The 22,976-nt window shown below is 41.1% G+C and overlaps 2 protein-coding genes across 7 annotated transcripts; both read left to right on the forward strand.

Annotated features, from left to right (window-relative positions):
- The first annotated feature begins 806 nt into the window (after positions 1-806).
- Snrpb2 (small nuclear ribonucleoprotein polypeptide B2) lies at positions 807-10,950 on the forward strand. Of its 6 annotated transcripts, none has more exons than XM_059259618.1 (8): positions 841-928; positions 1,603-1,880; positions 2,762-2,850; positions 3,215-3,387; positions 7,484-7,624; positions 8,552-8,602; positions 10,141-10,229; positions 10,649-10,950. In XM_059259618.1, the coding sequence occupies exons 3-8, from the start codon at positions 2,787-2,789 to the stop codon at positions 10,806-10,808; spliced, it is 678 nt and encodes a 225-aa protein (XP_059115601.1). In that variant the 5' UTR covers positions 841-928; positions 1,603-1,880; positions 2,762-2,786; the 3' UTR covers positions 10,809-10,950. The 6 variants fall into 6 exon arrangements, with proteins under 6 accessions (XP_059115597.1, XP_059115601.1, XP_059115602.1 ...); XM_059259619.1 differs by having other exon boundaries at positions 1,603-1,829; XM_059259616.1 differs by having other exon boundaries at positions 1,603-1,812.
- Positions 10,951-18,377: 7,427 nt separating this feature from the next.
- Positions 18,378-21,085, forward strand: Otor (otoraplin). The gene is made up of 4 exons (XM_059259621.1): positions 18,378-18,492; positions 18,802-18,941; positions 19,835-19,942; positions 21,062-21,085. The coding sequence occupies exons 1-4, from the start codon at positions 18,378-18,380 to the stop codon at positions 21,083-21,085; spliced, it is 387 nt and encodes a 128-aa protein (XP_059115604.1).
- The last annotated feature ends 1,891 nt before the right edge of the window (positions 21,086-22,976 follow it).

Here is a 22,976-nt window from a genome sequence, read left to right on the forward strand (position 1 = left end):
ATAGGATCTTCACTAGAAATCACTCTTGTTTTATTGTAGCCTAACTTCCCTGAGACTTCATTCATTCATCCAATGCATATTTATTATCAGTCATTCTTCTAATTACTTCAGTGAACAGAGCAGACACTATTTCTATGGTGCAACTTCCGGAGATTTAAAAAAAAAAAAAATAGAAACCTCAAGATGATGAAACCAACCAATTTGGTTCCTACCCCAATCTTTAGCCTAGAAAAATCCAGGCATTTTGTGAGGAAAGGAGACACTGGGAGGGTGGGGGGGAAGTTAACTGTTTCTGGAGTTTAATCATAAATTTAGGTTGATTGTGTACTCCCGCAGCTTGGTGAGAGGACCAGCAAACACTAATTCTCTTTGCTCCGGGTGGAAGCCAGGGCTGCATCTAAGATCTACTCTGCACAGTGCTGGAGTGTTCTTTCAGACTCCCAGAATCTGAGATTGAATTCCGGAACTGGCAATGGCCACTCTAAAGGTGGTGTTAAGCCAAGTTGGCCAGAACCCATTGAAAAGTTTGCCCCCTTTGCCTTTAGAGACAGGCTGAGGGACTGCTCCTGTAGAATTATACCATATCAGAAAGTTGGGAAGTTTCCAAATCGCGGTAAGGGAAACCGATTCCCTTCCCTTCCCTTCCCTTCCCTTCCCTTCCCTTCTCTCCTGTTCACAGATTGGCCCTTGGATCCTAATTTGATCCCATCCAGTTCCTCCCCTTCCCACAGTAACCTTCTTCCCCAGCCTCCAGGGATGCGCATGCGCAGAAAGATTCTGGCGCTGGCTGCCCGAGCCTGGAGACATCGATTGACTCGGTGCTCGGCTCGTCGACTTATCTGCGTTCGATTGAGGAGTGTAGCGGCGCGCTTCCGGCGCCAGGCAGCTCTTCCGGTTTTGGCTTCAAGCGGGACGGCGCGGGCTTCAGGTGGCTTAGTCGGGGCTCTTCTTAGCTGTGGGTGGTCTCGGGGCTTGACCGGATCCTCCCAGTCGGAACCGAGCCAGCAAGGGCGAAGGTGTCGGCTGCACGGTCTCCGGCTCCGTGGAGGGTGCGACGTAGGGGAGGAAGGGACGGCGACCCGCGTTCCGGCGGGTCGAGGCCCAGTGTCGCATCCTGTTCTCAGCGGGGTGACTGGGGTTTTTAACGCCCGTGGGGTCCGCGTGTTGGGCAGATTGACCGGTGTGTGAAGAGGCTCAAGCTGGCGCATAGGAATTAGCTCTGGGGTAAAGATTGGCCCGTTGTTTGCTTGGGGGGCACTTACGGTTCGCTGAACACTCAGCCCCTCCCCTGCCCCCCCCCCCCAGCAGCCTTTAGGGTGTGTGGAGGGTATTTCGGGTGCCCTTGCGCTCTTTCAGCCCGCAGGAGCTACTGCCAGAGCTTCTGCTCTGGCCCCTCTCTTCCCTGAGACCCCAGCCCTTCTCCAGGTTCCTGTTAACTGTTACCTGCGTAGTCCAGGTCCTTCTTGTAAGTCATCCCGTGATAGTTAGCACAGCATGTTGACCCTTTAGCTTATAATAACCATCAGTAATGAACTTTAGATGCATACTGATGCAGACCGTTAGATATACGTCTCATTTAGTCTTCTAGGCTCCACTTTGTAGGTGCTGTTACTATCACCAGTGTGTAGCTGAGAACCCGAGATGCTAAGGAACTTGCCCCTCAGCGAAGCAGACTGTAAAAGCATAAACAGAATTTAAATCTGGATCTCATTGGTGCCAGAATCTGAGCTCTTAACTGTCTTTCTAAATTGTTTTCTGAGAGTATCATTCCTTTCAGATCTGTGAGAGGAAATCCCGAAGTCAGCCTTGGAGGTGATATATGTATTAAGGTGTATATAAATTAAGAAATACATTTGAGGACTGTTGTGATATCTCAGCAGGTAAAGGCACTTTTTTGCCAACCTTGAACACTTTTGAGTTGGGCCCCTTGAGACTCACGTGGTGGGAGAAGAGAACCTGGTGGTGAAAGGTTGTTCTCTGACCCCAGCTTTCATAGTAACACTCATACATACACACGCACCGAAAAATAATAATAATAATAATAATAACGTTTAAATAAATAGGTTTGTGAGTGCACAATTTTATTATTGTTCTATTACAATGTTTTCTGGTTTTTTGTTTTTTTTCGAGACAGGGTTTCTCTGTGTAGTTTTGGTGCCTGTCCTGGATCCCGCTCTGTAGACCAAGCTGGCCTTGAACTCACAGAGATCCGACTGGCTCTGCCACCCAAGTGCTAGGATTAAAGGCGTGTACCACCACCACCACCACCACCACCACCACCACCACCCACCCCCCACCCACCCCCCGGCCTACAATGATTTTTTAACTAGATGTATGTTTACTAGTTTTTTACATAGATGTTTAAATCACTTCACTGAAAAAAATTTTCCAGTGAATATGATCAAAATATATTGTATGGCATTCTCAAAGAATTAGTAAAAAGTTATTTCATTATGTAGATGTAAAGACAGTATCATTTATGGGGGTTGGGGGGTTAGAAAAAGTAGTACTTTAAATAAAATGTTTCTGAATCTGCCTATGTATTGATGTTCTACCGAGTTTTGATCTTGAGAACTATTTTCCATTTGTCTAAAATGCCCCAGTAGTGGCTAGGGAGAAATTATTGTCTAGTGCCAGCTGACATTTTCTGACATCTGGGGTGGAAAAATAATTTAACACTAATGGTTCTTGTCTTTTGTCGTGTCGTATGCCTGTATGATTTAACCCTCCTTGCTAATAACGGATTATGTCTTTCTTTTAGGCTATTTGAAAAGTTTTACACAAACATGGATATCAGACCAAATCACACTATTTATATCAACAATATGAATGATAAAATTAAAAAAGAAGGTATGTTCTTTTAAAAATACTTGTTCACCACTAAAATGTGTTTATTCACCTGTGTCTTGAGAATGTGTCTTAATGTCTCATCTAGTCTTCTTTCCTAATGCCCTGCAATGGTTCATCCCATTTTACACAACTTTAGGGTTTTTTAATGTAAGAATATACAGGGATTCAAATGCTTTGAATTGTTTTAACTCATAAATGGTTTCAAATAACTTTAAACTAGGTAGCTAATGAGAATAGTGTGGTGTGTTTCTTTTTTCAAATTACTATAAATAAGTGAATGATAGAGGTGGTCGTTGTATTGTTATTTTATGAAGAACTTAGTCATTGTTACATTCACAAATTGTTTTCCTTCTTATTTGCACAGAATTGAAGAGATCCTTGTATGCCCTGTTTTCTCAGTTTGGACACGTAGTAGATATTGTGGCTTTAAAGACCATGAAGATGAGGGGTCAGGCTTTTGTTATATTTAAGGAACTGGGCTCATCCACAAATGCTCTGAGACAGTTACAAGGATTTCCATTTTATGGTAAACCAATGGTGAGCTAATCCTATTGTTTCTGCTTTAATTACTATTATTGAGTGGTATAGTAGGTTTTTAAGTATGGACTGGATGTTAGGCTATTGATTTCTGTTTATTTAGAGAAATTTGGGTTTTTTTGAACACATAGGTATTTTGTTCATTTTGAGACAGGGTCTCTGGTAACCTAGGCTAGCCTTAAACTTGTTAGGTAGCCAATGCTTAATTCTCCTGACTCTACCCCTTAAGTGCTGGGATGATAGGTGTGCACTACCTCAGAAGGCTTATATAGATATTTTTATAAAAATGCACTACCAGAGCTGAATTAATTATTAACTTACTCCAGTTAAAATGAGCAAAACTAAAATATATTATAATGTATATCACTGAAAAATAGGATGGCAACACAGACAAGATTTTTTAAAACATTAGAAATTAAGGTAGGGGGTACATGCATGGATTCTCAGCTCTTGGGAGTGGAGGCAGGAGGGTCAGAAGTTCAAGGATATCCCAGGCTACATGAAACTCTGTCTCAAATAACCATATAGGAAGGGGTGGTCCAAAGGGCCTGCAAGGAATTCATTTAGGAGGCCCATGGATGTAAGACTGGGTGATAGCGTATTGGAAAAGTCTTGAGTCTTAAGTACATACACTGTACCCTGACTATAGATTCATGCTGCCTTTCTGCTGGGATTGGGAAGTCATGTAAAGAGGTCTTGGAAAACCAAGGCCTGTGGCTTAGAGGATCTGAATCCTCATTCGTGTTCTGCCATTAGCGGATTCTGCATCTCTATTTACTTGTACCGCCACTAAAGTATGAGCAAGGTGAATCATTGGTATAATCCAGAAATCGGCAGAAACTCTGAAGAACTAGATAGATATTACAAGCTTTGCTGACCACATGAAGTTTTTGATACCTATTGTCCTGTTTATGTGGTTTGAACCTTTTAAAATTGTGTTAAAATAATTGTTAACTCACAAGCTGTACAAAAATAGGTCATGATCTGGATTTGGCCTAAAGGCTGTATGTAAGCACACACTGATGGTCTGGTCTCTGCCTATCATGGAGAAATGTAGCCGAATTTCTAAGCAGTCTTATTAAGTAAAAAACATGGACCCAAGTATAGGGGAAAAAGCCTTAGAGATCAGGGAAATAGTGAGAGCCACCAACCAACCTTACCTCACCAGCTCTGCAGCTTCCAAAATGCCACAACTTCCTGTCTGCCCAGGCTTTTATTGCCTTGCTGTTCTGCCCTCTCATTGCCTCTTAGCCCAGCTACCTCACTTCCTTGTCACTACCTGTCTGTACAGACCTCCAGGTCTCTGGTTGGTACTGGGATTAAAGGCGTGTCAGCACACTTGGCTCTGTTCCCTAGTGTGGTCTTGACCACACAGAGACCCTGCCTGCCAAGTGATCAGGATTAAGGGCATGTACTACCACTGCCTGACTTTTGTGTTTACTTAAAATGGTTTACTATTTCCTCTGATCTCTAGGCAAACTTTATTTATTAACATAAGAATAAAATATCACCACATTTCAGCACAAATGAAACATCATCACAGAGAAGGACTGGGCATGAGCTAATCTTGTTCGTATAGGATGTAGTCCTGTAGCCAGTGGTAGTGTCAGTGCTCGGACACTAATTAAACATTTAGGATTATCATGCTTTTTATATGCTAGGAGGGAACATATTTTTCCAGTAGGTCAGGTAGTAAGATTGCAGCCCTCACTAGCCAGATGCTCCTCTGTTGTAGCTCTTTACTTAGATAAAGCAGTGAAACCAGGTGAATGGGTGTGACTGCTCCAGCCAGCCCTACAGTGTTAGCTGTCACCAGCCATTTGGAGCCTCTGTCCTATATCACACTGTTCCCTGAGTTCAGTAAGATGAAGTTTCCTGAAGTCAGTTACTATTACTTAATATGAAGAATTTACATAATCTAGATCGCTTTTGCTTGGAGCATAAGACTTCTTTAGGCAATTTGGCTGAATTGAAATGGCAAGTTGGCATGTACCTGGTTAACTGGATACAAGGCAGGAGGAAATGTTTGCTGTGTTTGGCACTAGCCTCACCTGCAAACTCATTTAAATGAATACAAAATGTCCATTGGCCTGATTTTACACTGAAGGTATTTTAGAGGCCTGTTCTCTATCTGCCTTGAAGAAGCTTAGGAGGAGCTGCCAGATCTCCAGCCTCTTGACAGGATAATAAGATGCTTTGAGCTGCCTTGCTTGTATTTAAGTGCATTTAGGTTAGATCAGCCGTGAGCAGAATTTGCTTCAATTTCTAACTCAGAACAAAATGACCTCAATAAAGTAGAACTGCCATCCTGAGGGGTTCTGTCATGATCCTTTTGGAATAAATTTAAATCTTGCTCTTTGCTGTCTTTGAGAGATGAATTGTAATTTTTTTATGGTATTTGGACCAGAGTTTCTTAGTAATGGCACTTTGGGGTTTTTACTGTTCACTAGGGTGTTTAGCAGAATTCCTGGCCTCTACACACTAGAAGCTAAAAGCGTCTCAGCTAGCAGTATCTCTGTAGTGCTGAGTGTCCCTGGACAGGCTACATTATGTCCTGTTAAGAGCCCTTGTTGAGATCAGATACTTTGTTAGGTGACTGTGTTACAATGGCAGAGAAGTCACGTACCCAAGATCTTTTCAGGTCAGGATCAGGGTTGGGGACCTCAGAGAACTGACTTCTTCTGAGTGATAGAATTTGAGCCTCAGCCCATCTTGTCTGTTAGAACACGATGGGAAGGTTAGCAGAGCTGTCTGGCATCTGCTGCAGTAGACTAGTCTGCACTGGCCAGGCAAGGCCTGGGGTTCTGAGGGATGTTGCCTGCTTTCCTCTTCCCCTGGTGTATTCTTTCTTAGCTGAAGGAGGGGAAAGAGAATTGCTTTGCTCTTAAGAAATTCTTGCCTTATGATCCACACTACTTTAAAATACCTTTTCTTCTCTTCAAATATCAGATTCTTGGGTTAGGAATACCTTTTAGGATTATTGTGTTTTGATATCATCAGAAAAATGTTGACTCTTTGAGCTCTGGAGATGTGTTTGGTTGAATGGAAATTGCAACTTGCAGACATTTATACCCTAGGTAACTGTACAGGTCATTGGCAGAAATATTTGGCCATTTCATCAGTGATGAATTTAGTCATGTGGCAAATTTAGTTTGTCTGAAGCCCCACTCCTCAAAGCTGGTCGTCATTCTTTTTGTGCTTGCAAAAAGCGTAGAATCTGAAGCCTTACCTAGACTTTCTGTGTCAGGCTCTCTGGGCTGTTGAATTGGGCACTGTAGTTGGCAAAACACTAGTGTAGGCCAGTGTTTTTGAATGCTCATTGATCTCAGGTGCCTACCATCTTGCTGGCTCTGTCTGATATAGAAAAGATTAAACCCAGTCATTGCAGCTGATATCTGTCTTTCTGTTTCCTCTCAAGCCACTTTAACATTTAAGTTATTGAATTTATTTTTTGAAAATGATAGATTCAAAGGAAAGTCATTTACAGATTTCAGTATTTTAGTCACTGTAAGTAACAAATACCACACTACATCCCACAGTTGATTGACACATTGATCCTTTTGTTGGTCATTGATAGGTTTTCGTTGTTATTAAGTGAGAAAAAAATGGTAATGTAGCGTCTTCAGCCTTGTTCTTACCATATGCAGTCTGGTCTATTTGCTTTCTGTTTGTTTTGTGATAGTGGTGGGAATTGAACTTGGGACTTCATACATGATAAGCAGGTGCTCTCCTACTCAGGTGTATCTTTACCTTTTGTTTTGAAATAGAGTCTGACTAAGGTTTTCAGACTGGCCTTGAACTTGCTCCATAGCCCAGGCAGGCCTCTTGATACATCCTCTTGAGTAGCTAAGGTTACAGGTCTGAGCTACCCAGCTAAACTTCATTTGTCCTTTAATAAAGACAGTTGAGTATAGTGTGCCTTGGTTGTGAATCATAGGCCACTACTTATTTACACTAATTTCTTTCAATGATTTCCTTAAAGATGTGTTTAAAACTAGTTTGCAGTGTATTTATGTACTGGGATTTAAAAGGTTAACAACTGTTGTAAACAGCCTTCCACAAAGTAATGTAATCTGTTTTCCTATAACTACAACAGAGAATTCAATATGCAAAAACAGATTCTGACATAATATCTAAAATGCGTGGCACTTTTGCTGACAAGGAAAAGAAAAAGGAAAAGAAGAAAGCTAAAACCATGGAACAGGCTGCAGCAGCTGCAAACAAAAAGCCTGGCCAGGTGAGACAGAAAATTCCATGTGTGGGATTGGAGGGGGGTAGGGGAGTGGGCAGGGGTGGATTGGTGTGTACACTGGATCAGGTTTCTCTGTGGCAACAATTTAAAATATCAGCCTTTACTCATGGAGATTTGCAATAAACAGTTTTAATCTGATTTACTGATTTATATACTGTTTAATGATATCTTTATCTAAGACGTACCTATTGGCATTTTTCTTAAATTCTCCCTATAATTACGTATTATCATACGTAATCTCTTCATCATGAGTATCCTACTCAGAGCTTCTTTGAACAATTCAAGAAGCAAAATTTGAAATCGATAATAAAAGTGAAATTATCCAAAAAGAGTTACTTTCGAGTTAAAAATTATTTAAATCAGTTTGACATATAATGATTATATGAAATTATTTTTAAAAAGTAAGATTGCTCCTTTTCTCCATCATTATTTTTTTGATATAAGATCTCAGCTCTTGTAGCCTAGATGGAGTCTTTTCACCCTCATGACCCTCCTGCCTCAACTCACAGCATGTTTGGTCTCCCCATCATTTAAAGTTTAAATGTTAAAGCCAATCGTAATGATGCACACCTTTAATCCCAGCACTGGGGAGACAGAGGCAGGTAGCCTGGTCTACATAGTAAACTCCAGGACAGATGAGCCTACATAGTGAGACCCTGTCTCAAAAAAAAAGGAAGAAAGGAAGAAAGAAAAATGTTAAGTTTTATGATGTGGTCTGTAGAGTTGAAGGACATACATTTCAGAAATAATTGACAAACTAAATAAATAAATAGTGAAGACGTAGGGATCTTAAAGTAAAATGGAATAGGGGATCTTTTACAGTTAATGTTGCTTTATGTTATAAATTGTAGCTGCTTCTTTTAGCATGACTGAGATTTAACCATTTCTTAATCCCAATTTCTTTTTTTGTAGGGAACACCAAATTTAGCTAATACTCAAGGAAACGCAGTGCCAAATCCTCAGGTAATGTTTTCCTCCGTGGGGTGCTTACCTTAAGATGATAAAAATTATGGCAATATAAAATAGTATGCATGTCTGCAAAAGCAAGTGAATCCATTTGCAAGACATAATTGTCTTATCACTTAAGAAACTCACCCTTAAAAACATTTAAATTTGCCTAAGATGAAGAAAACCTGGCCTGATTCCTGTTTCCCATGGGTCAGTGACAAGATCAAAAAGACAGGATTGGTGAGGGCTGAGAAAGGGCTTTTATTTGGGGTAGGGTGCAGTCAGGACTTTACAGACATAAGGTTAGAGGCCTTTGTGAGGAACTGTTACCATCCCAGATGGCTGACACACCGCCTTGTCTTTCTCAGGGTCACATTGGGCAACAGTGTTTGTAATTAGCCTTGCTTCCACTTTCCCAGCACAAATATTCAGTCTTATTTATTTATTTATTTTAAGTTTCCTGCTTTGAGTAGAGTCTAAATTACAGAATCTGACATCCACATCTCTGTACCACCAAGAAAGTTACAATATTAGAGTTGTGTGCCTTTGAGTTTTTCTTCTCCTTTGTTGGTGGTGACTGAATCCTGGGCCTAGCCTGTGCTAGGCAAGTGCTCTACTGAGCTGCCTAGTACCCCTCACCCCCACTGAGAAAACAGTCTTGATGCTACTCTCAAACTCTCAATCCTCTTGTCTCAGCCTCCTGGGTGCTGGGATTACAGATAGTTGTCAGCATACCTAACCCTTTGCATGCTCTTATGAGCTTTTTTTTCTATTCTTTGAACTCTTTCAGAACTTGTAGTCAGTTCACAAATACCAGCACTTAATTCTCTATCTTGAGCTGTTCACTAATTGTTTTTTACACTTTATCTTTTCTGTCCATGAAATTAGCAAGTAGACAGAGTGTCGTCTTAGATATAAATCCTTGATATACTCCTTGTAGTCTCAGGATGGGGTAGCAAACATGTGACTTAATATCTAATGTTCTGCTTGGTTCTGCTTGTTTTATATAAGTAGATGCAGTACGTGCCATTTATGGTGCACATGCATGCAATGCACAGGAACATACACAGAGTAAATGTCAGCAGGCTGTGGTTGTCAATAGTAATGTTTTAGTTTTTAATTTTCTGGTGTTCTGGTAGTAAACAGTGATGCCCAGGAGTCACATGTTGGAGTGTTAGCTGAGTAGAGTTATCAGTTGAAGTCGATGTTGCTGCCTTTTCTAGTTTTTAGACTTTTTTGAATTCTGTTCCAGATGACAGAATTCCCCAGTTATGACTGACCTACAGGTGTTTCATTAAATACTGTTTTCACAGAATCATAACCTTCCAGATTTGGGGTATCCTACCTTGAATGTTGGCTTTCTCTGTTGTTAGGTTTTTATCTGTATCTCTGGTGCCATTGTTTTCAGCGTTTGTTTTGGTGTATTAAGGTTTCACAAGCCCATATAAGCTGCAGTGTAGTTCTCTGAAGAAGAGTTTTCATGTTTCTTACAACCAAATTCCTCACAGCGCTGTTTAGATTCACAAGCTAACTTTGCCTTTTGTTTCTAATAGGTCCCGGATTACCCTCCAAACTATATCCTGTTCCTTAATAACTTACCAGAAGAGACAAATGAGATGATGTTATCCATGCTGTTCAATCAGTAAGTTCTTTACTAAACAGATCTCTTTGTAGGAGCCTCCTAACAGGACAAATAGTGCTTCTATGGCCTGAGTTCATTTGTCACCCCACAGCACTAGTTCTCTGTAGGGTCATTGATTTAGTCTGGGGCTAATCATGGATTGAAGCTTGTCTCCAAGCTTAGCAAATAAAAAGCTAGATTTCTTCTGTTGGAGTTATTCTAATAGATGGGGAAAACAGGAAACAAACTTTTGACATAATGGCAGTATTGGAATTAGCATGGACTCTTGCAGTCCCTTCATGGTAAAATTTTATGACAAGTGCCTCCATCCTACTTGGGGTTTTTCACTGAATGTGACTAGTTTTCCTAGACCAATAACGAGTTGTTCAACAAATTTATTTATACATTTACCTGTATTTATTGCTTTTGTTTTTTCCTAGGTTCCCTGGTTTCAAGGAAGTTCGCCTGGTTCCTGGGAGGCATGACATTGCATTTGTAGAATTTGAAAATGATGGACAAGCTGGAGCTGCCAGAGATGCTTTGCAAGGGTTTAAGATCACACCATCCCATGCCATGAAGATTACCTATGCCAAGAAATAACATTTGGAATAGCCAGTTTTAAAGGACTTGGTATTATTTATAATGTTCGTTTTGATTACATTCGGTCAAGTCATTTTAATGGTTGGAAGTGAAAGTGAAGTTTTGGGGAAAGAGTCACCTAATTTTTTTTTTTTTTTTAGTTTTGGTGAACTGTGAAATCTAAAGCCTTAATTTTGTACAATAAACCTTTATTTGTATTCTATGTACTTACCACTGTTTACTGGTCTGATGTTCAACCTTCAAATGCTTATTTCAGTATAGAACATATCTGAAAGTGTGTAAAACTCCATAGTGGAAGTTTGTATTATTTTGGAGCAGTGGATAATACAGAAGTTGAAGGGAACAGATTGCAGCAGCTAATGAAGAGCATGTTAATGGTAAAATGATCAGTCTGCTGTTAGAAAACATGCAATTTGCCTCCTTCAGCCCATGGAGCATAGTATTTTACTGTAGGGATTCACGCAGTATTAAATAGTGGCCATTTGCTAACAGCTGCTTACTATTTTCTAGAAAAATGACAAATAGGACTGCTCCCTTCAGTGGAACATTTTACTTTTTTTCCTTATTAAAGGAGGTTAGTATCTAGTTTCAATCCTGAATGACTTTGAAGGGTCCCAGGCTTATTAGTGCCTGCCTAGGATTCTAGCACTATGGAGACAGAGGCAGGAGGATCACTGCAAGTACAAGATTAGCTTTAGCTTTTCCTTGAGACCCTGCCTCAAAAAGACAAATAAGTGAATAAAATGCTAGACCTCCAAAAGGGAATCTAATGTTTCCTAAAACAGAGCTTATCTTCCTTCTTTGTGATCCTGAGGGTGTGCACAGTTAGATGTTAGGCATGCAGTCTACCACTGAGCTTTATGTCCCTGCCCGTTGTTTAGGGATATTTCTTTTGTTTCGGGACAGGTTATTACGATGTAGTCCGGGCTAATGCCAAACTCACCACATGTGGGATGATAGGCATGTGCCCCTAGTGCAAGCTTTTTGTAATTGTTAAACAGCTACAGAATTCTAAAAGCTTCTTCTCTGGTTTTGCCTTATATTATGACTTGATTTCCTCCCACTGATGAAACCATCTTTAGAAGTTGACCTTATTTTTCAAATATAGCACATAATGAAAAATATTCTTGTTTTAACATTTCCTTAAAACTCTCTTATCACTTAGAATTTTTCTTGTGTGTCTACAGAGAGGTCATTTTTAGAGTGTAGTTAGAAGTTTTCCTGTGTCCCACCCGGTCCACAGCTGTTCAGACCCAAATAAACACATAGAGGCTTATATTAATTATGAACTGTATGGCCATTAGCTCAAGCTTATTACTGACTAGCTCTTACACTTAAATTAACCCATAATTCTCATTTATGTTTAGCCACGTGGCTTGGTGCCTTTTCTCAGTTCTGCCTTAGCATCTTGATCCTCTGTGTCTGGCTGGTGACTCCTGACTCAGCCTTCGTCTTCCCAGAATTCTCCTTGTCTGCTTATCCTGCCTATACTTCCTATCTGGCTACTGGCCAATCAGCATTTTATTGAACCGGTGTCCAAAAACATTATCCCACAGCATTAGATTTAGATAGAGATCTTTTATCACTCAAGAATTTATTAAGAGGAGATCAACAACATGAATTATTCCTAAAACTGTATCAAAGACTTATTTTTTCCAAGTAAAAGTGAAATGTATCCAAACAGCAAAATTATTATGACAGATAAGTGGTTGCTTAGGGCTGAAGTTTGTCTGGGATGAGGGAATGCTGTAAATCAATTATGATTATGACATGATTGTATACAGTTGCCCAAACTCACAGATGGAACAGTAAAATGGGCAAGTTTTACTGTAAGCATTATCTGTGTTGGATGCAGCAGTTTGTAACATCAGTGGATTAGGAATAAAATGGCTGTGAACATACAGGTAAGTGTTTACACATGTGTCTGTTAGGTTTTGAACAAAAGGATGACATCTAATTTTAATAATTTCCATTTTATATAAAAATTGCAGAAATAGTACATAGAACTCCTGTCAGGACTTCTGACAGCCCTATAACTGGCAGTTCTGAATCGCTGGAGAGTATGCTCCTCTGTTACCTATTACCTTAATTTTTAAAGGCTTTTATTTATTTTCCTTCTTTAATATCATGAGTCTAGGGATCACAAATATTACATTCCAGCAAGAATTGGCTAAAATAACAGATCCTGGACAGGAAAATTATCTTAGTATAAGCAATAAGGAAAATATGCAGAGCCAAATTTTCTATATATAATCTGTTATTATAGCTTAGATATTCTGCCCTCTTACTATGGCTTAGGATAGGAAAGGGGATGGAGAGAATACACGGTGCAGGGTGGCCGGGAGACTCACTGTTGGGTCCACTAATGGCAGGCTGGACCCAGAGAATTCTTTACAGTATTTTCTTTTTGCTGGAGGGCTAGCTAGCTAGAAGTAACCTGGGAATGTGTGAACCTACGGATCTGGACATCACAGGATCACTCACCAGTACTGGGTTCTGTCAACCAGGCCTTTCCTGGAAGCACCTAAACTTAGTATCTAACTGTCCCCAGTGGACCTGTTCCCCAGTTGAGTGATCTTCCTTCCCAACTAGAAACAACAACAAAAAAAGCTATCAGGGGAGGGAGCTTGTTCTGAAGGGCCACCAAGAACATTTTTCAAATTGTCTTACTGTCCTTTTTAATGATAATACCAGTTGTACTTTAATTTCATTCCCCCGATGAATTTGGAGTTTGTCAGTATATGAGTAGTAAAGCAGACTCACCCGTGGGATTATATCATCTGAATTAGGATCCAATTTACAGATTTAACAGAGGTCAGGACTGTACCTTAAGTCCATGAATTCTGAACATGGGGAGATCCAACTGGAGCATGGTATAAACTTTAAAGTCCCATTCTCAAGTCAGAATGTACATCACCCAGGAAGGGTTATGGCCAAGCCATATTACCAAGGAAGATCAATTTTCTTAACTTGGGGTTTAAGGGATCGAATCTTACACACACATTCACTTCGTGTGTGTGTGTGTGTGTGTGTGTGTGTGTGTGTGTGCGCGCGTGCGCGTGTGTGTAACCAAGGGGTAAGTCTGAATGGTTGAGTCCTCATCTGAGAGAGAAACATGGAAAGTGTGGGGAGATGAGGTGAAAGGTGTCCTTTAGTTTTCCCGAGCCATATATCTTTGGATGGGGCACCCCTCTTTCAGGATGTTCCAGTTTATTGACCTTGTATTTCACCCTATGCCCTATGATGAGGGGAACTGAGCCTGAGATGCAATCCTTGAGATTGGAGATTTTATCAACTATTGATTTATTGTAATGGTGACTGACCAGGACTTTGTGCATGCTAAGCAAGAGCCCTTTGTATCCCAGCCCTTTCTATGTTTCTGTTTTTAAGACAGAGTCTCATGAAGGGTGAGTAAATAAACAGCAGCAGCCTACACAGTACTAGATCAAATTGCTGGCCTAGCCTGGGGATTCTCCCTGAAGGACTCAGATGGAGCTGGGTCCTAGAGAACAAGGCGGGGAGGGGGGGGAGGAGGGCAGGGAAGGAGAGAGAGAGAGAGAGAGAGAGAGAGAGAGAGAGAGAGAGAGAGAGAGAGAGAGAGAGAGAGAAAGAGAGAGAGAGAACAGGAGAGAGAGAACCGGGGCCAGTGTGCATCAGAAGGATGCTATTGGGCATATAATTCCTTGACTCTGTCTTCTTGATGGAAAGAATCTACTGGTGAGACACCATTTAAAATAAGTTTATTTAGCAAAACAAACAGAAGAAAGCAGAGCAAAGTGATAGTAGTCTGAGATCGGTCCCTGATGCCTTAGCATCTGACCTGGGGAGAAATCTAACCCAAGGGGCAGCTACTAAGCCCCAGCTGCAGCTTCCTTGCTCCCCTCACACTTAACTCCATGCCTACCCAGTTTCAGCTCCATGTGCTACAGCCTGTCCTTAGACGTGAAAGGAGCCACACACTCCTTTTAAGAATGTCAGGCCGAGCACGTCATTTAAAGACGAAAGTACTGGAGAACATATCTGAAAATCCAGAAAAAGAGGCGAATGGGCTCTAGTCAGAACTCTGGTCAGCTTCTCCAGTGGCTGCAGTGTCTTGAGCATGGCATCAGGCACAATTACTTGGGTCTGAGTTGTCACAATCAGAGTTAAATTCGTATTTGTCCACCGCAAATACTGCAATAACCCATGCCTTCCCGGGGTCATAGTGCCTAGGAAGGCTTGGCATCGCCTTTCTCCACCTTCCCAAGACCAGTGCAAATGTCACATTAGCCTTAGCTACTTGTTAGTTTTGATAGCTCGGGGTGGTTGACCTCCACTCTGCTGTGGAGGCTGTGCACAGCATGGCAGTCGAGTTTACCAGTCCTGTTTCTTGAAGTAGCTCTAAAATGGCAATTGTCTTTTAAGTCCGTGTTGGCGGCTAGTTTGGGACTGCATCAGTCTGAAGACAGCTGTCCAGTCAGAACTCAGAGTTAATCAAGGTTTGCATTTTCCCACAGATGCTTTAGAGCCTTGGATTAAAGGAAGAAAAATAGAACAAAGGCCACATTGCCATTCCACTCTCCAAGGTGGTTTCTAATTCACCCTCTCCTTGGTGTGAAGCAGGAAAGAGGATTGAAAATCCATTTTTAATTTGGTATTGATAAGAGGCAGTAGCCGTGGATCATAGTCCTTCTGGGTAGCCCATGGATAGGGTGGTCAGCATCATCTCTAATAAAGATACTGAATAAGAGTCTTCTAAAACAGGCAAACTCTATTCAGGATCCTCCCCTGAAAACACCCACATGCCCTAAAAACCTTTATACGAACACAAACAAAACAGTAAACTATTGCACACATGTACTCATATCTATACATTTATCTACCCCAAATAAGAAAACTTTTATTGTAAATATAATTTGCATTACCAACTTATCCCTTGGAAAAGTATTCTACACAAAATTGCTTAATAATTTAAATTCTCGTCTCTCATATTGTATCTCTGAAGCCACATGGTTAGCAGAGTTGGAGAGGGTAGACTGACAGGGAGCTCTAGTCAAGGAATAGTAGGTGGGAGATGGGGTTTCACCTGATCAGAGAGATGCCCATCCCAAGCACCCTATAAAAAAGCAGCTACATACTGTCTGTCTCCCCTGGTAAAAGGTAAACTATTTGGACCAAGACTGTTTTTCATCAGTGTTAGATCCCACATGCCTACTTGGCACACAGTATATGCTCAGAAAATCTTTACTAAATAGATAGAGCTATGTATTGACGACTTTTAAAATGTTCCTGAAAAGGTTTTCCAGCGCAAGGGTATCCTAGCAATCAGGAGCCAGGGAATACCATAAAGTCACACCATGCAACAAACTCACACAAGTGATTCATTGGGGAGAAACACAGAGTGGTGGCCGCCTCTGAGTGGGACCACAGACAACAGTGAGCTGGGAGGAGCTGGTAGAAGAGTACATCACAACCTGAAGTATTGCTTGGCCATTAACCATGAGTCATGGGGATGGGGATTTCCGACCCCCAGGGTTGGGGACAAGATAGGGGCAGGGTGATCTTCCACTGGCCTGTTACCTTACAGTTCCACTTCCTGTGGGAGAGATGCTCAAATTCAGGAAAGTGGGTTAACTGTCTTAGTGTTTCTATTGCTATGAAGGGACACCATGACCATGGCAGCTCTTATAAAGGGAAACAATAATTAAAAGGGTTAGTTTACAGTACAGAGGTTTAGTTCATTATTGTCATAGGGGGAGAAACATGGTGACATGAAGGCAGACATCGTGCTAGAGAGATAGCTGAGAGTTCTACATATTCCCAGGCAGCAGGAAGAATGAGAGACACTGGGCCTGGTTTAGGCTTCTGAAACCCCAAAGCCCACCCTCAGTGACACACTTCCTCCAACAAAGCCACACCTATCCATCCCAACAAGGCCACACCTCCCAATAACGCCACTCCTTAAGAGCCTGTGGGGGACATTTTTATTCAAACCACCACAGTTACAAACCTCAAATTTCCCCCTCTTTTCTGTGACCAATCATGGCGTGTACAGACTAAATACATGATCCTTAGAAGAAGTTGCTAAGCCAGGTGATGGTGGTGCACGCCTTTAGTCCCAGCATTTGGGAGGCAGAGCCAGGTGGATCTCTGTGAGGCCAGCCTGGACTACAAAGTGAGTTCCAGGAAAGGCACAAAGCTACACAGAGAAACCCTGTCTCGAAAAACAAAAAAAAACAAAAAAAAAAAAAAAAGTAGGTTTTGATCTTGAATGTCCCTGAAAAGACCATTTGTCAAACACGTTCCCAGATTGGTGTAACTGGGAGAAGTTGAGAGGTGAGTTGGCACCTTTGAGAGGTGAGGCATATTGAGAGGTGCATATGCCATTAGGGGTTACAGAGCCTCACTGGCTGTTTTTTTCATATCTTCCGTTTTCTAGTCATAAGGTAAGTGGTGATCTCTGTTACTGGCTTTCATCAAGATATGCCACACACCCGAGTCAATGGGAGCCGTGATCATGGACCTAAACTTCCAGACCCGAAACTCAGAATAAATAAACTGTTTTTCAGTCAATTGTCTCAGGCCTGTGTTGTAGAGAGGGAAAGCTAATGTACACAGACATAAAGGACTTGCCACCACTTCCTCAGCCCCTCAGCTCTTGCTTCCACATTGGTAGGATCTGGTTGTGGTATGTTATATAACCCGCCAGCGGCTCAGGCTAAACATGACTTCTAAGAAACCTATCATCAAAGATTTGTGTAAGATGACTTTATTTATATATTATGTAAATCTAGAATTTTATTAGATTTACTAGAAATAAATTTTATACTCAAGACATTTTTACTTTTTTAAAATGTATATGTGTGTGGCATGGTGTGTGTGTGTGTGTGTGTGTGTGTGTGTGTGTGTGTGTGTGTTTGTGTGTGTGTGTGTGTTCACATGTGTGTGGACACATATGTATTCCGGAGGAGGCCTGAAGTTAACATTAACTGTCTTCCTCAATTTTTCTCTTTTATTTCTTGGGATTTGTGTTGAACCCAGAGCTTGCCAATTCGTTAGTCTTGTTAGCCATCTTGCCTCATGTCTGTCTCTAGAGTGCTGGTCTACCACGCCTGTTCAGTTTGTGTGGGGGCTCTGGAGTTCTGAACCCTATTCTTCACGCTCACACAGCAAGCGCTTTGTCCACCCAGCTGTCTCCCCAGCCTGTTTTACATCTTGAACAGATTTCTACCTTCCACAAACGTTTGCTCATACCCTGAAGGATGGGGGCGGGGGCAAAACAGAAAAATCAACAATGCTTGGCATTCTCACAGTCCTCTCAACAGTGCCCTGCTGGTGGACAGCACAAGCCATGGCAGATGTAACTTTAACCATAGTGTACCATTTGTGTGGAACACAGACAGGGAATTTGACTCTTTCTGGGAAATGAAATGCTAAAAAGCCTCTGGAATCCAGGAACACACGTTATGAAAGCAAGAGTGGGGGTGGCCCCTTCCTATTGGCTGGGTATTTACCTAGAGGTCTGGCTTTCAAATAAAAGAACCACCAAAGTCAGGCGAAGCGTGCTAGTCCAAACCTCGAAAAAGGAAGATGGCAAAAATATTGATTCTTTTGCTTGGGGGCCTCGTGGCTCTATGTGCCGGGCATGGAGTGTTTATGGAAAAACTTTCTTCTAAGAAGTTGTGTGCAGATGAGGAGTGTGTCTGTAAGGACTTGTTAACGGTTCAGTTTGCATTATCTTCCTATCATATGATCGAAACTATGTCTGGCGTAAAGCCAGCTTGTACTTTGTAGTGAATCTTAAATGTGTGTGCGTTCTCAGCACTGTGTCTTGTGGTCTGGGTTTGGTGTCTAACTGTGGAGAATTCACTTGCCTAAGATTTTGTTGCAGCTTTTAATCTTCTGGCTTTCTCTCTCCATTTGCAGCCCAGCTGGATTTTTCTACTTTCCGTATATGCTTTGACTTTTTACTCTTAGGATATCCAGTCACTTCATTTTTTTTTGTTTCTTCCAGATACTATTTCTCTGGCTAAAGCACAGGACGATTACAATGCCCCAGATTGTAGGTTCATCAATGTCAAGAAAGGACAGCAAATCTATGTTTACTCTAAGTTGGTAAAAGAAAATGGAGCTGGAGAGTTTTGGGCTGGCAGTGTAAGATGAGATTTTTTTTTTTAAACATATATATTTCCTACTTATGTTGCTCTTAACTTTTCCTTGCTTTCCTATTTTCAACCCCTTTAATGACTAATAGTAGCTCTAAAGACAATGTGGGGAATGTAAACGGAAACACAAAAATTCAAATCATCTTATGCTATTGTATTAAAAGAAAATCTCATGACAAAATTGAAGGTAAGTCAAAATGATGTTTTGGGAAGCAAAAAACCATGCATGCTGAGGCGTCTCCATTGCATAGAAGTTGAGTCTCTTTCAAAAAATGTCTAGAGGATTTTCCAAGAGGAAGAGTTACGTGTTAGTGGTCAGTCTAAATAGAATGTTCCTTTAGGAAAAGTTAGAAGCCTCTTTGGTTCTTCAGGAGCTGCTTTCTTGAGTTAAAATGTACCCACAAAGCAAGCGGAGCCCAGGGAGGGATGAAGCATTGTTGATGTTATCCCAGAGACACACTCTAAATTGATGAAGGATTCAATCAGAATGGGGAACTTCCAGATCAAAGCTGGAATGGCTACCCACTACAATGTGTCCCTTTGAATTGTCAAGAAGTGGGAAGTATACATATTTTAAAATGAGTGTCTATTTGCTTTAAAATTTTTATTGCTCTTATTTTTTTATAGACTTCAGAAGACCTCAGGCAAGCTATGAAACTGCAGAAAGTGAAGTAATATTAAAGTAGCAAGACAGTCAGTCCTCCCCCCAAAAGGCAGACACACACTCCTGGTGCTAACGGTGAATTTCAGATTTGCTCTGAATTCCCTGGAATGCACAGCACAAGGGAAGCTCTGGCTCATGTCATTTTCATTATGAGGAAAGAAGCTTCTGAAACCCCCTGACATCAGCTTTCCCTGACTGCTGCTGTTCTGGGCACACAGGTTTACGGTGACCACCAGGATGAGATGGGAATTGTGGGCTATTTCCCCTGCAACTTGGTTGAAGAGCAACGAGTATACCAGGAGGCCACCAAGGAAGTCCCAACCACGGTAAGCATCTCAAAGGTGGCTGGAGGATGACTCGGATCTTGGAGTAGTATAGATTTGTTCTAAAAAAAGGAGTGTGTCCTTCAACTTGCAGTATATGCTGCATAAAACAGATGACTTTTATGAGATAGTGACATTTAGAATGTACATATTGACTATCAACCTTGTGAGGTTGTCACACTTTCTTCACACACTACAATCACGCTGAGTTGATTTTTTAAATGTTTCAGTTTTTAAGAACTGTATTTTATCTTTATCAGGGATATAACTGACCAGTGAAATTGTATACTAAATATGTAAAACTTGATGTTTTGATGTATATAGACATTATAAAGTGATCATCCTGCCAAAGCCAATGGACAATTCACACCTGCCACCTCATATAGTTACCCCACCTCTCTGTTCCCTCTCTCTCTCTCTCTCTCTCTCTCTCTCTCTCTCTCTCTCTCTCTCTCTCTCTCTCTCTCTCTCTCTCGTGTGTGTGTGTGTGTGTGTGTGTGTGTGTGTGTGTGTGTTAACGAAGACCGACTTAGCGTGTTTCAAGTATACAACACAATTCTCTTTCTGTTTTAAATGTAAGTTATCCTGGAAGGCATCTATGCCACAGAGAAAGGAACTAAAAAATTACTAAGCTGTTCTTTCTGATGAAGAAAAAATTAGCACCAATGTTTTTGAGAAGGTCAAAATGTTCTAGAAAATTCTTTGAGTCTTATCTTTGTGGCAGATAAGACTCCACCTATGCATGAAATAAAATCCTGCTCTTCCCACTGCCCTGGGGCCCTGTAAACTGTGGCAGAAAAGAAAGATCCTTTCTAAAGCTCCTTTGCAAGAGGGTTGTGCTTCAAACTTACCCCAGCCTAACAGATGTGGCTCATCTGTCATTGCATCGTGTGGTACTGTATACCATCGGTCATAACTACCAACTAGAGATGTATTGGAAGACCTTCATTTTAAATGATATTTGACTTGAAGTGATAATTATTTCAAATCCTTAGGTTTTCAACCTTATCATAAATCCAAATTTCTCTATTATTAAATCTTATTTTAAATTAAAAAATCTACATGTGCTTTTTTTTTTCTTTTTTTGGTACAGCCTGAAAGTTCAATCTTTTTCCCCCCCAGGATATTGACTTCTTCTGTGAATAAGAAATTAGTTAAAACTGAAGATAAAATGGAAACACCAATGATGAAGACAAGAAATGGAAATAAGTAAAACAGTATATTTACACCTTTCTGGCTTTGTTTGGTGACAGAAGCTCGGATCTAGAAGGAGCCAATATATGGGAATTTTCAACTCGGTCTTGTTTCCTTGCCCCGGTCTTCCCAAAGGCTGCACAGAGTGCTGTTTGAATCACATAAGTTGTGTGTAACCAAAGACTTAATTTGCAGGGAAGACGATCCTCAGTTGCTCAGTGATGCACACACAAGGTGTTTTATTTGTAGCTATTTTTAAAAGGCCATTCTTCTCAGCTCTGGCTTTCAGGTTCATAAGGTTGGTGAGTTATAAGTCTGACTTTTGAACGTGTTCTCTGTTATTTGTCTCTCTGGTCATTTAAAGTCTTAATACTGTACTTGTCAGGATATTCTAGCATTGTTATTCTTTATACTTGATACCCTTGGATGTAAGGATGTTAGGTATAAAAAGAGCTTTTAGACTCATGAATATTTGGACTATGTCTCTGGATTTTTCTTTTAGAAATATTTCACGTGGTATTTCAGTTGGGATAACTTTACATTCTAAAAGACCAATTTATGTTTCCTCCCATTTAAATAAATCTGTGTGTATGTACTGAGGATGACAATCTTTGGAAACTCCTTTGGTGGAACAGTTTCCTTTTACTCTGTTGTCTGTCTGGATCTTTTTCAAGCTTTAAGTCATCAAAAGGGATAGCCAAATTCAAGTCTGATGTCTTTTTTCCTCTGCTTCTGTCTCTACTTTCCCTTCTTTCCATACAAACTCCTCTGAACAAGTGTAATGCATTAAGAAGTTACCTTGGAATGTTACTGGGAAGTTGGGGGGGTCCCCTTTTATAACTGAAAAACTAAAATTCCTGATGCCTGTCACACCAAAAACCAGAGAGAAGAAACGGGAATTGAATTCAAGCTGCATTTTATTCAGAGAGCCAGAAATCTGGGAAGACAGAGGCAATGTCCCCAAATCTGCCATTCTCTCCCCATCTACAGCTATAGCTGGTGTGAGTCTCTGCAAAGTTTAGTCGTATCTCTGTGGTGTGGGGGTCAGCTTTGCCTTGGAGATTCGCAATGTTGGTGAATCTGCCCTCATTGTCCCCTATATCACCACTAATTATCATCTTCCTCTGTGTAGCCATGCATCTGTCCCTGAAGGCCACTGAGCCTGCACAGAGGCATCTCCTAGGTTATGTGTCTAGGTTAAAGGCCAACTCCAATTAAACAAACTGTTAGTATTGTGTGCCGGGCTAGTCACAGTGTGGTCAAGCAGTCTCCTTTCTACAGGAAGTACTCAACGTGCTGCTGTGAAATATGAACGTGCCCTTATCTTTTCCTACCACCTTTGCAGGTTCCCAGTCTCATAGGTTAAAAAAAACTTTTTAAGCAGACCCAGAAGAAAACTCCTGGCAGCTTCTGGGAGGAGGGAAATGGGTAAGAGGAAGAGAGGAAGCCATACTTTCTGAGGTAGCGATCTCTTGTCAGCTGCTGCAAAGGATGGAGTGCTCTTTAGAGATGGGAATGCCCAGCATGCCAGGGCAAGGGGGCTTAGGATTTGGTCTAGTACTTGAAAAAGTACTAGAAAGTAGAAGAAGGAAGGATTATGTTCTTTAAATTAGAACTCAGAGAGCAGGCTAAGCAGTGAGGATCTATTAGCAACTGCATGGAGAGAAAGACATCTAGGGTATAGAGCTCATTAAGGGGATATTTCCCCCTCCAATCTTCTTAATGTGTCTTCAGGTATAACAGATAGTTTTCGTGAGTGGTAGTTTTCTGTCTAGGATTGACAGTCCCATTTAGATTAACACTTAAGGGAGGATGCAATAGCATGTTTTTGTTACATATGTGT

This window comes from Peromyscus eremicus, chromosome 4, assembly GCF_949786415.1.
Source record: "Peromyscus eremicus chromosome 4, PerEre_H2_v1, whole genome shotgun sequence".
Taxonomy (NCBI): Eukaryota; Metazoa; Chordata; class Mammalia; order Rodentia; family Cricetidae; genus Peromyscus; species Peromyscus eremicus.